Source organism: Coenobita brevimanus, chromosome 87, assembly GCF_032717465.1.
Source record: "Coenobita brevimanus isolate Jiangsu-jjx chromosome 87, ASM3271746v2, whole genome shotgun sequence".
Classification (NCBI taxonomy): Eukaryota; Metazoa; Arthropoda; class Malacostraca; order Decapoda; family Coenobitidae; genus Coenobita; species Coenobita brevimanus.
This window is the reverse complement of record NC_137040.1, coordinates 10,026,055-10,040,545: the sequence shown is the minus strand read 5'-3', so window position 1 is coordinate 10,040,545 and position 14,491 is coordinate 10,026,055. Positions and strand designations below refer to the sequence as shown.

Sequence of the window (14,491 nt, the reverse complement as noted above, 5' to 3'; positions counted from 1 at the left end):
CCACTTTTCATCCCCATGCAAAGGGCCCTGTGACCTTTACTCCCTACTAAACCTCGTGTGGAAAGAGGTAAAGGACTGACAATTGATAAAAGAATGACTACGATCTTTCTATTGAGTAAAACAGTGCAAGTGGAATTGTAAATAATGTGTAAATAATGTGTAAACAGCAAGTGAAAGTAATGAATGTAAATATACGTGAACAGTGGAAAATAGTTTTATAAGTTACTTCAAGTGACAGTGCATAACACAGTGTAAATAAAATAGAAATGTAAATAACGTAAATAAAATAGAGAACGTAAATAGAAATGTAAATGAGTAGTATTATAAGAATACGAGTATATACCCTAGGAGTAATGAAAGTGAAAGTTTCACTCTAGCATGTATGAATACTATGAGTTATGAGAGTGAAGGTGAAAGGGACATTCACTCTCAATGCTAGTATACAGGACGAGAAAGTGAATGCTACGTATTTTACAGAAAGAAATTGAATCCCTACAGTGACAATAAACTAATACTGCTGAAGTAAACTTATGGATAAAGACTGTAGATATATATAAGTGTTATATGGTAATAGAAATATAAAGTGTGAGGGGTTTTATGAGTAATAAATGACAGAATACCTACAGCGAACTCGCGCAAGTGGGAAGGTCATACGCGCTCGTAATTTTCATTGCTTTCACAGTGGGTTTTTTTTGGAGTATGGATCCCAAACTACTTGATAATCATAGAGTAGTGTTTATAGTGTTAATATCTGGCTGTGGTAATCATATTACGGGTTGTCGGGAAGTGTAAAGTGGAGACTTCGTTACCCAACTTCAGAGGTCTCCACAAGTCCTACGGTAATCGACGGAGGCTCAACAAACATCCCAGGAGAAAGCTGAAGGTATGTGCCATATGCATATTTAATTTTAATATTCTAGGACTAATAACTGATTTTTGGCAAATATATTTTGAGAGTCTGTTGGAGCCCGAATAACCCTGCTGGACACGCAAAACATTGGGAAACATGCCCGCGGTGTAAGGGTTAAAGGAGGCAGTTACACCCTAGTCCATGGGCTGCAGTAAGGCAGTGGTGTTAGGTGGGAGAAACACCACTTTTACATTCGGGAACACTTCCTCGATGGTTGTCGGGTGTCCCAGGGCGTTATCCAGGATGAGCAAACACTTGTTGGCCAGGTTGTTCTTGTCACAGTACTTCTTCAGGAAGGGCACAAAGTATTCCGTCAGGTACTCCAGGAACAAGGTCCTCATCACCTAGGCCTTCTTGTTTGCCCACCAAACAGCAGGGAGGCAATAGAGATATACGCCGTGCTGCACCCTTGGGTGTTGGGAGTGGTACACCAGGAGAGGATTCAGCCGTGCATCACCTGCAGTGTAGCCGCCAAGAAGCAGAGTTAGGCGATTCTTGCCTTGAAGTCAGACGTCGACCTCTCCTTCCGCGAGATGTAGATGCGGGAAGGCATCTTCTTCCTGAAGAGGCCAATCTCATCCAGGTTAAAGACTTGCCTTGTGTCGTAGCCACCCTCTTCGATGATCTTCTGCAGCTGCTCAGGGATTGCCATGGCTGCATCCATATCAGCACTCGCCGCCTCCCCTTGAATTCTGACATTATTGAGGTTTGCACGCTGCTTAAAGCATGCAAACCATCCATCACTGTCCGTGTAGATGTCACTAACAGGTGAGGGCTTGCCGCGGGCCTGGTTGGGACCCGCCCAACCACTACTCACAGAGCTAGCACCACCACTGGGATCAGTACTCATCACGCCACTATCACTGGTAACATCACTTTCACTCACACTACCTGCACCACCCACAACACGTGCATCATACTCATTCTTGCACCTTTCCCACACTTTAAGTGCTTTGGCTTGAATCAGGGCCTTGGAAAGAGGGATGTGGGCCTGGGTCTGGTCCTCCACCCAGACTTGCAACCGCCTCTCCATTTTCTCCATCACACAGTATATAGGCGTGGGTCTGGGTAACAGTCAGAGGCACACTGGACAAAGCAGCCAAATCAGTAAGCTTCTGCATGTTCTTCAGGATGGTGCACATGGTCGAGGAAGAGAGCTTGTAGGTAGAGCAAAGCTCTGCCACGTGCACACTGTCATGTTGGGAGCACTAGGGATCGCAGTGGAATGCTTAGAAGACATGGTGATACAGTAATCCTGGGCACAAAAAAAGCACGCTTCAAGACCGACCTTAACTGGGCAAGCTTTGCTGGAAGAATGTTTAAGAAAAATTAGGCGGGAAGAGGCTCGCAGAGTTAACGTGCGACTCATTTCCTAGCCACCGAGGTAAACACGGCGGACAGCTGCTGTGCTACCTTTGTCTCAGTTCTTGTAATTGCGGATTTTTGCTTGCTTGTTAAACAGGTGGTGGTGCAAATTCCAAAATCTCCTACAGTATTAGCGAATTCTCGCTAAGCGATTGCTTGTTATCTGGGACTCGCCTGTATGGGAGAAATTTAATGCCCGAGTTATTGTAAGATCGTTGTTTCTTTTTATCTTAAATCGTGACTGTACTGTATATATATGTTAAGATACAATGACAAATAAAAATCGAACCACCCAGCTCTGGATCTCCCACCTCTCCTACACTCCTTGTGGGGCAATACAGGTTTGGGTGATGGATGGAATATATATATTTATATATATATATATCCAGTGGAAGCTCGATTATCCAGGCTCAGATTATCCAGCTTTCGGTATATCCGGGCTGTAACTGAATGGTTCAGTGGTACAGTAATTCATAGAATTATCTGTACGATAGCTCCGTTTTAAACAGGAAGCATCCAGTTGCTAGGAAGAGAGGCATGGATAAACCAGAGAGAGTCTGCTCACCCTGCCCCCACCCACACCTCCTGCTCACAACTCGATCACAAGGGTGGTAGGGTGGAGTTCGGTGAGGCAACTGATACTCCTGACCTAGCCTAACCTTGCTTAACTACTTAATAATTTAACCTAATTTAACCTAACCTGACCTAACCTGGGCTCCAGTTGGGAATTTGGGAAACTAAATCCACTTTTGTGTACGATGAGTTTCTTCCATTATGCCCCAAGCAATCGTAGGTACGGCTTAAAGAACGTGATAGAAAATCTTTCAGCGAGAAGGTAATTTACTACCCTCAAAATAGGAAAACACAGAAAACAAACTGGAGGAATATGAAGTGAATTGGTGAAGTCTTTAGCCTGTACGCTTAGACGAAAAGTAATGGGTTTCCTAGTTTTAGGAACGAAATGAAACAAGAATGTCTGCTAATCAGAAAAAACAAAAATTACTCATGTGTTCTCGTAAGTTAGCATTCAGTTCTGCATTCTTTGTTAGATATCGCGCTTCCCAACACATTTCGGACCGACAGAGCATAGTTATTTCTTCCTCTTACATTTACTGTTCATTCTTTTGTTCGTTCTTAAGTGTACTGTATGTGTGAAAGAGAGTATTAATACAAACAATAATGCATTCCATTAACCCCATAACAGTTGTCAGCCTCGAACAATGCTTTACTGTACCGGTGTCAGGGATGTTGGGTTAGGGAGAGCTATAAAAAACTGCGAACAATTATGGGAAGGGAACGAAGGTCACTCGTATGTTTTCACGACCCTCCTCTACCATCTCAGACAGTCAGGCGGCCTGCCACTTCATCTCAGATGTTTTTGCCGATATGTTTAAATGCTAATGTAACATGCACCGTAATTATGAGTAAGTTTCTTCCATTATGCCAGAAACAATCATAGGTAAGGCTTAAGGAACGTTAGGATAATGAGAGGAAATCTTGCAGCCAAACGTATTTACCACCCACAAAATTAACAGAAAAATACAGAAAACAAACTAGAGCAATATGAATTGAATTGGTAAGGTTATTAGGCTGTATGCTTGGACGATAATTTATGAGTTTCACAATTATAGGGGACGAAATGGAACAATTATGTTTACTAATAAGAAAAAATACTTTCATCTCACGTGTTCTCATAAGGTGGCATTCAGTTCCACATTCTTTGTTCGATGTCGCTTTCCAACACATTTCGGACCAACAGAGCATAGTTATTTCTGCTCCTTACAGTAAAGTGTACATTTATTGCACATTCTTTTGTTTGTTCGTGTATTTGTGAGAGAGTATTGATACAAACAATAATGTATTCCATTAACTTCTTCATGGCTGCCAGCCTTGAACAATGCTTTACTGTACCGGTGTCAGTAGCGTTGAGTTAGGGAGAGCCATAAAAACTGCGAACAATTATGGGAAGGGAACGAAGGTCACTCGTACGTTTACATGACCCTACTCTACCATCCCAAACAGCTAGGCGGTCCTTTCATCCCAGATGTTTTCGCCGATATGTTTAAATGCTAAAGTAACATGCACCCTAACTTTATGTTTAAATGCTAGTGAAACATGCCCCCTAATTTTATTAATTCTTTCACGAATCGTAGCAAATCACAAGATGGGTTTAGGGAGGAGGGGAAAAAAACAGGTGTACCAGACGAGTCTTTTCACATCCGTAAGAAAAAGAAACCGACCTTATAACTTTGAAAAAATGGTTTCAAGGTCTGCCACGGGAGCACACAAATTTCTGAACTCACGAACATTGAGGATTTAAGGGGGGTAAAGTGCTTTGTTGTAAGCAGTAAAAGCACCTTGCCAAATCAGTTCGTCCTGATAGTCTATTATATTTTTCTGATTATTTCTGGGTTGGTAAATGAACATTTCCTGTTAAATCTGTTTCCCCGCTGCTTTTAGCTGTTCTGGTGTGACGACTCTTTGTTTGATTCGTTAACGTAATGGCAGAAGACACTGTTCTAATCTAAGTGTTTAAACCTGGCCTAACCTAGCTTAACTGCACCTAATAATGTAACCTAACCTAATCTTCAGTTGGGAAGTTGGGAAACGAAGTCCACATTTGAGTACAATGAGTTTCGTCCATTGTGCTGGAAACAATCGTAGGTACAGCTTTAGAACTTGACGATAATAACAGGGAGGAAATATTTCAGTAAGAAAACGTGATTTACCGAACTGAATATAGTCTGAAAAATACTGAAACAAGCTGGAGGAATATACATCGAACTGGAGAGGTCTTTCTGGTACTTAAAGTGTACATTTACCAGTAAATAAATCAGTCTAACAGTACAGTACTTGTGTTTTGTTTCCGCCGGATTAATCGTGCTTTCGGACTAATCGGGCATCCCTTAACACCATATAGCCCGGATAATTGGGCTATCTCTGTATATATGAATATATATATATATATACTGTATATGAATATATATATATATATATATCTGTCTATTGCCAGACACCACAATCCCGCAAAGGGTGGCCATTTGACACTGAGTTAGTTGTTTTACGGGGAGGGGCACCAACCCTCCACCAACCCACTTGTTGACACGTAGGGAGCACGTATGGTTTGGTTATATGGTTACCACCCAGCGTTGTAAATGGTTTCTTGGCTTACAGGAAACCATTTGGCTTGTCACTCAATGTAAATCACCTGTAAAGGAAAGAAAAGGAATAAGAAGTGACAGGAAAGATAGGAGAAATAGGTATATATATATATATATATATATATATATATATATATATATATATACATACACAGTAATCCTTTTAAGACCCGGACTCCCAAGTCCCGGACATTTTGGGCTTGGGTCCAATAAATGGCCCAAAACGTCAAAATTAAAAAAAAAAAACAAAAAAAAAACAATATGTGTTCATCCCTACTCTAAATTTGCCATGCTGTGTTTTGGCGCATAGTTCTGGCAACATCTGCTAGAGTGCCCTTGCATCCTCCTCACTTCCCATGTACCTACCATTGTGACTGCACTTGTCACCATGGCTGCCCACGTGCTCGCTTTTGTGGTGAACAGTGAATAAACTGCAATACCTTGCTGCTGGACCACATGGGAATTTACAGTGTTGTGCAGTGTTAAGAAATTAGAATTCAGAGTGCAAAGGATTAAGTGCAGAGTGCAACACTGGTGTGGTGCAACTGTCATGGCACAAGTAAGAACAGAATGTGCAGTGTTAAACAATTATAAGTTAGGTTTGGTTGGGATCTATAAATACCTGTCCAGGGGCATTTTTCCCAAGTCCTGGACAAAACCAAGTCCCGGACATGCCTTTGGGTGTATTGCATCAGATCTTGGAGGGATTACTGTATGTATATATATATTCCCATTTTGTCATAATTGGTAAAAATAATGTACAGGCTCAAACGTAGTGAAATGACAATGATTAGGTGGATATGCAGTGCATCCATGAGTGTGAGGCCTGGGGGAGCTAGGTTTATGACGGAAGAGTTGAGAGGTAGGATTGACTGGAGTGTATTTGTGTTGTCATGAGGAAAGTTAGATGGAGATAGTTTGGGCATATGGAGAGGATGGGGGATGATAATTGCATGCAGAAAGTGAGAAGTGTTAACTTTAGGGGTAGGGTTGCGGGAGGTAGGCCAAAAAAGACCTGGGTTGAGGTCATTGAGTGTGACCTCAGGGATAAGGGGCTGAGTAGGGAAGCTGCCTGAGATCAAGCGGCATGGAGAGCCGCCATTATGTGACCAAGGCCGACACATGCAAGCATGTTGGAGCCTTTAAAAACAAAATGAATGTTATTCTTTTTTCTCTTTTCCCCAGGTTCCCCAACGCTTGTGTCATGGCCTCATTTCTACCAGGCAGACCCAAAGTTCCTGCAGGCTGTTGAAGGACTCAGGCCAGACCCTAACAAGCATTCACTCTTCCTTGATATTTCACCGGTCTGTCAGTCAATATTGTATAGTAATCCTTCTTGTTTGACAGCTTAGTTCATTAACACCTCTTAGTCCTGCTTTGTGTTTCCCATGTGCAGTATTTACTAGGTTTATTAGCAGAGCAGTGATAGGAACAGAGCAAGAAACACAGTTGTAAAAAAGTCACTGCATGATCGTATTGTGATCTGCATGACAGTATTGTGATCCCCATCCAAATTTATAGGAGTAAAGCTTGTAAGTCAGTAGTGAGAGCAGTGGGAATAAGTTACGTGAGAGGAGCGTGTGGAGTACTGTGGAGATACAAACAGATAAAGGAGGACGTGATGGAGTATTCTGGTGCCGAAGTGGATGTGCTACCAAGCCTTTAAGAAATACTTTGAGATGGTTTGGACTTAAGGGAAGGATGAAAAATGAGAAACAGACAAAGAGAGTGTGCCAGTATGTGAGTGAGGTGGAGGTTGAGGCGAAGGGGGAGGCCAAGGATGAGAAAGAAGGATGAGGTGTAGAGTTGTATGAAGAGGGGAAGTGTGAGTTGGAGAAAGGGCAGTCAAATGGCAGGGGACAGGGTGGCATGGAGGCGAATAGTTTGCAGCCACCCCTTACAGGATTAAGGTATCTGGTAATGTGTGTGTTTGTATATACTGTATATATATATATATATATATATACAGTGGGCTCGCACAGTGTGCGAGAGATTGGGCGGTGCACAAGTTCGCGCACTGGGAATTCACGTACTAGGAATACATAATCTTATGGGAATAATTACATATGGGTGGTGCCCCCTCATATCTGGACATTTTTTGGCCCTTAGAGACAAAATAAAGTTCATATGTTTCAGACATTGTACTAAAGCTATAGCTACAATAACAAAAATATGGGTAGTCACCTTAACAACAGTAGACAACAGGCCTGATGACCGTAAATAACAGGGGTTCCGAGGCGTGGCAACACTTACAGCGCCGCACTCCCCACCGCACCAACACTTCCCTCCGCAGACTCCTCTTGATCACCTTCCCCAGGAGCATCAAAGTCACTCACTTCGGCCATAAACCCTTCAAAGTCCAATGCTGACACTTCTGACATTGCATCCTCTTCATCCTCAACAGGAACAGGAGCAGACGATGTCGATGGTTCCGCTATTTCACCAACTTGAGCCCGCTGTGTGTAGCTTGTTATGAGCGTCTGTCTTCTCTTCTTTATTTCTTCCCTGTGCTTGTTTGTGTAGAAACGGAAGAGTTTGTCGATACCAACCAGAAGTTCCTCCGTTCTTAGGTTGCTCACTTCCTGTTCCTTCACCTCTTCCTTGAGCTTATCCATGGCAGCAAGGATCTTGCTAATGTTTGACATACACAGCTCACTCCTGCCTTCCATCACGCCATGCTGCTCAACTTGACTCTGTCTGGCGCATCAACATGACGACACGTGACGCGCTTTGTGAGGGGTGGTCGCACACTAGTAGAAAATGGCATTTTTGAGCCACTCCTTGCCTCTGCCTCGCGTTCTGTGCGGTAAACTCGCGCATTAAACGGTTTTTGGTTATGATTTTTGGTCACTCGTGCACAAGGCGAATCACGCACTGTGGTGACGCGCACTGTGCGAGCCCACTGTATATATATATATATATATCTATCTATCTATCTATTGCCAGACGCCTCAATCCCGTTTGGGGTGGCCACAAACAAATCGCCTCCAAGTCGCCCTGTCCCCCGCCATTTCACTGCCCTGCTCCCAACTCACACCCCCCTCTCTCATATACCTCTCCACCCCATCCCTCCATCTCATCCTTGGCCTCCCCCTCCCTCTTCCCCCCTCCACCTCACTCACATACACTCTCTTCGTCAGTCTTTCGCCCTCCATCCTCTCCACATGGCCAAACCACCTCAGTGTGTTCCTCATAACGCTTCCTATCACATCCACATCCACACCACAACGCTCCTTTATATCCTCATTCGTCAGCCTGTCTCTCCACGTGACTCCACAGGCTCCTCTTAAATAACTCATTTCCACTGCTCTCACTCTTGACTTGTGTCCTTCCAACAATGTCCAAGCTTCACTTCCGTACGTTAGAGTTGGTATCACAATACTGTCATGTAGTAACTTTTTCACTTCCATGCTCACTTCCCTGTTTCTTATCACTGCTTTCAAGGAACCAGCAACCTTTCTTCCCTGCTGTACCCTTTCAAGCACTTCACACTCCAAACCTCCATCCTTACTCATCACACTACCCAAATACTTAAACGTACTCACATTTTCCAATTCCTCACCATCTAACCTTGCTGTACATTCACTAACTTCACCTCTCTCAAAGACCATCACTTTACTCTTCCCTACATTCACCTTTAGGTTCCGTTTCTTACACACTCTCTCAAACTCATCCACCAAGCCTTGCAGCTCCCCTTCGTCTTCACTCAGCAACACAGTATCATCTGCAAACAACAGTACAGGGAGTTTCCAAACACTATCCTCTCTCACCAGGGCCACTCCAACATCCACTACCCTACCTTGTACCTCTTTTATTACCCCATCCATGTACCGATTGAACAACCATGGAGACATGACACATCCTTGTTTCAAACCAACTTTCAAAGAGAAAAATTCACTTAGTTCACCATCCACACGCACTGCAGCCTTCGCACCATCGTACATACTCTTCACAGCATTCAACAACTTCCCATCTACTCCATATATTCTTAACACTTTCCACAATCCTTGTCTATCCACCCTGTCATATGCTTTCTCCAAATCCATGAAAGCCGCATACAACTTCTTTCCCTTCTCTAGAAACTTTTCCACTAAAGATCTAAGAATGAATATCTGATCTACACAACCTCTTCCCTTCCTAAAGCCTCCCTGTTCTTCTCCAACTAATTTCTCTGTTCTTTCTCTAACTCTGTCTATAAGTATCCTACCATACACTTTTCCTATTATACTAAGAAGACAAATGCCCCTATGATTACCACACACTTCTTTTTCCCCTTTTCCTTTGTACAAGGGAATAATTATACCTGACTTCCAATCCTCCGGGACTCTACCTTCCTCCCAGGCCAATCTGTATATCCATCCATCCATCGTCCAATTCTACGTTCCCCCATGAGAAGCGTAGAAGCCTAGGGCTAGGCAATTTGATCCTGACATTTAAGATGAGATTGACCAGCCTCACTCATCCCTGAGTGGCATTACATGAGCAATAACCCCAACCAGCCCTTGGATATAAACCTTCACCGGCTCAATCCGATTGGAGTGCTGTAATTACCCACTAAACTACCAGGTGCTGCCATAATTTGGTTGTATGGTTACCACCCAGCATAGTAAATGGTTTCCTGGTGTACAGGAAACCATTAGGCTTGTCACTCAGTGTAGAGTCACCCATAGGCAGAAGGAAGAAGAAAGAATGAAAGAAAGAAAGACAAAAGAGGGAGTGTAAAGTCACCCATAGGCAGAAGGACAAGGAAAGAATGCAGTAAAGAAAGATGGAAGATGAAGGAAGGAATGGAGAGAAGAGAAGAAAGGGCAGACACCCGAGAGCAGCACTACATCGAGTGAGTGGATGGTGAGTGCCTCCACCTACCACAAATATATATATATAAATATATACACTGTATATATATATATATATATATATATATATATATATATATATATATATATATATATATATATATATATATATATACTGTATAAATATATATATATATATATATATATATATATATATATATATATATATATATATATATATATATACTGTATAAATATATATATATATATATATATATATATATACTGTATAAATATATATATATATATATATATATATATATACTGTATAAATATATATATATATATATATATATATATATATATATATATATATATATATATATATATATACTGTATAAATATATATATATATATATATATATATATATATATATATATATATATATATATATATATATACTGTATAAATATATATATATATATATATATATATATATATGTGTGTGGTGAAATGCTTAGGTATGGGGGTGAGATTGTTGTGGAGTGGATATGGAAGTTGTGTAGATTGGCTTGGGAAGAGGGAAGGGTTCCAGAGGACTGGAAATCAGGTATAATTGTTCCTCTGTACAAAGGAAAAGGGGAGAGAGAAGTATGTGGTAACCATAGGGGTATTTGCCTTCTTAGTGTGACTGGTAAAATATATGGTAGAATACTCATTGATAGGGTTAGGCATATGACAGAGGAGCTAGTTGGAGAAGAACAAGGGGGATTTAGGAAGGGAAAAGGGTGTGTAGATCAGATATTTGTTCTAAGATGTTTAGTGGAGAAGTATCTAGAGAAGGGAAGGAAAGTGTACGCTGCCTTCATGGACTTGGAGAAAGCTTATGACAGAATAGATAGGAAAGGTATGTGGAAGGTATTAAGAATATATGGAGTGGAGGGGAAATTGTTGAGTGCTGTGAAGAGTATGTACGAGGGAGCTAGGGCTACGGTGCGAGTGGATGGTGAGCTGAGTGAGTTCTTTGATCTCAATGTGGGACTGAAACAGGGGTGTGTAATGTCTCCATGGCTGTTTAATATATATATGGATGGGGTCGTAAAGGAGGTACAAGGTAGGGCAGTGGATGTGGGGGTGGCCCTAATGAATGAGGGTGAGATTTGGAAGCTTCCGGTGTTGCTGTTTGCTGATGATACAGTATTGTTGAGTGAAGATGAATGGGAGTTGCAAGGTTTGGTGAATGAATTTGGGACAGTGTGTAGGAGGAGGAAGCTGAAAGTTAATGTAAACAAAAGTAAAGTTATGGTGTTTGAGAGGAATGAAGTCACAGAGTGTGCAGTGAGGTTGGATGGTGAGGATATGGAGAATGTGAGTGCATTCAAGTACTTGGGTAGTGTGATGAGTAAGGATGGAACTTTGGGGGATGAAGTACGTGAAAGGGTACAGCAGGGAAGGAAGGTTGTTGGCACACTGAAAGCAGTGATGAGAAATAGGGAGGTGAGTATGGAAGTTAAGAAGTCACTGCATGATGGTATTGTGATCCCTACCCTGACGTATGGAAGCGAGGCGTGGACCTTGCAAGAGGGGAACAAGTCAAGAGTGAGAGCAGTGGAAATGAGTTACTTGAGAGGAGCATGTGGAGTGACATGGAGGGACAGGTTGACGAATGAAGAAGTGAAGGAACGTTGTGGGGTAGATGTGGATGTGGTTGAAAAGATTAGGAGAAATACACTGAGGTGGTTTGGACATGTGGAGAGAATGGAGAATGAAAGACTGACTAAGAGAGTGTATGTAGGTGAGGTGGAGGGAGGGAGAGGGAGGGGTAGACCGAGGATGAGTTGGAGGGATGGAGTTGAGAGGTATATGAGGGAGGGGGGGGTGAGTTGGGGGGAGGGGAGTCAAATGGTGGGTGACAGAGTGACTTGGAGGCGTTTTGTCTGCAGCCACCCTTTGCGGGATTAGGGCGTCGGGCTATAGATAGATAGATAGATAGATATATACTGTATAAATATATATATATATATATATATATATTTGTGGTAGGTGGGGGCACTCACCATCCACTCACTCGATGTAGTGCTGCTGTTGGGTGTCTGCTGTTTCCTCTCCTCCATCTTTCTTTCCTTAATTCTTTCCTTGTCCTTCTGCCTATGGGTGACTTTACACTCCCTCTTCTGTCTTTCTTTCCTTCATTCTTTCCTCTTCCTTCTGCCTGTGGATGACTCTACACTAAGTGACAAGCCAAATTGTTTCCTGTACACCAGGAAACCATTTACTAAGCTGGGTGGTAACCATATAACCAAATTTTGGCGCCTGGTGGTTTAGTGGGTAATTATTGCGCTCCAATTGGATTGAGCCGGTGAAGGTTTATATCCAAGGGATGGTTGGGGTTGATTGCTCATGTAATGCCACTCAGAGATGAGTGAGGCTGGTCACTCTCATCTTAAATGTCGGGACCAACTGCCTAGCCCCGGGCTCCTACGCTCCTCATGGGGCAATGTAGGATTGATGATGGATGGATGGATATATATATATATATCCTGTATATTTATATATTCTTGAGAGTAATTCTAGAAAAGACTGAAATGATGGTTATTGAGAAAGAAAGTGACTCCCATTGCTCCCAGTGTGATGTTACAGTGAATGGAGAGAGACCGGGTTTGGTGAGAGAGTTCAAATACATGGGTACAGTAATAGAAAAGAGAGGAAAATGTGCAGAAGAGGGGAAAGTAGAGTGACACAAGGAAGAAAAATTGCTGGTGCTATGAAGGCCCTGATAAGAGGCAGGGGCATGAGTGTTGCCGCTGCACGAGGCTTACATGAAGGAGTGTTACTGCCAACTTTAACATAGGGATGTGAGACTGTTGTGTGGCATGAAAATGAAAAGTCAAGAGTGAGAGCAGTGGAGATGATACTGCTGAGGAATGTATGTGAAGTACAGAGAGTGGATAGGATACAAAATAATGTGATTTGTGAAAGATGCGGACTGAGGAAGTCTGTGGACACCAGAATCGAAGAGAGAGTACTAAGGTGGTTTGGTCATGTGGAGAGAATGGATAACAATAGAGTGGTGAAGTAGGTATATCTGATGGAATTTGAAGGAGGGAGGAGGTGAGGTATGCCAAGGAGATGGTGGAGGGATATGGTGAATGAGTGTGTGAGGAAAAGAGGTATGGAAGTCATTGAGGCTAGGGGACTGAGAGATCAAGCTGGCTGGATGAATGTTGTGAGGAGAAGCGCATGATTAGGGATTTGGCACCCCTTTTTAATGTGAGATGGAGGGATGGGGTGGAGAGGTATATGAGAGAGGGGGGTGTGAGTTGGGAGCAGGGCAGTGAAATGGCGGGGGACAGGGCGACTTGGAGGCGATTTGTTTGTGGCCACCCCAAACGGGATTGAGGCGTCTGGCAATAGATAGATAGATAGATAGATACGTTTATGTGAAGCTACAGAATGTGGTGAAAGCTTTTGGTGTGTCAGATAGAGCCAAGATTCCAGGGGCTTGAATGATGAGCGAATGGAAGCATGGCCCATTGAAATGGGCAAACTTAGGCTGTCTGGACATTGCTACGCCTCACCCTGCCCTAGGGTGGGAAAGGAGGTCTGGATGACGATATATATATATATATATATATCATCATCATCATCATTATCATCTGGACCTCCATTCCCACTCAGTGGCACTTCATGCCACCTATCAGGTAGTGTCAGTTCAATAACTGTCACTTTTCTGGGAAACAACAGGAATGCCAGACCTGTGTCTTACACTCCACTGTGCAAAATTCTTTCAACCATTATGACCCACTGTCAGTTCCCTTCTTCACTGACAGCACCTTTCCTTCACCGACACATATTTACCTCCATCTTCAAACTCACTCACAGCTCTCTTCACACTCATTCTTTCCACATGACCATACCATCTGGAGACATTCTCCTTAACTCCTTTCCACAAACTTAACTTCCTTACTCCATAGCTTTCACATACCACATTATTCCATATCTTGTCCACTCTCTATATTCCTCACACTTTCATCAACAGTCCCATTTCCACTGCTCTGACTCCTGACTTTTCATGCCACATCATATTCTCACACCGTAAATCATAGTAGGCACTAAAACTCCTTCATGTAAGCCACACTAAGACCTCCATTTCTTCCATATAGTACTGAGAGCCACTTTCAGTATCTCATTACCTAAACTTGAGATACGTATATGACAGTTGAGGCAGTTAAGTGAAAGCTAATCCGAAAAGATTAGG

General features: G+C 42.5%; 1 protein-coding gene across 1 annotated transcript in view; it reads left to right on the top strand.

Moving 5' to 3' along the window:
* LOC145410992 (lysosome membrane protein 2-like) overlaps window positions 1-14,491 on the top strand; it is a 183,480-nt gene that overhangs the window by 119,053 nt on the left and 49,936 nt on the right. The window contains exon 8 of the mRNA XM_080281051.1: window positions 6,622-6,740. Coding sequence (XP_080137177.1) covers window positions 6,622-6,740 — 119 coding nt within the window. The remainder of the gene's footprint in view (window positions 1-6,621; window positions 6,741-14,491) is intronic.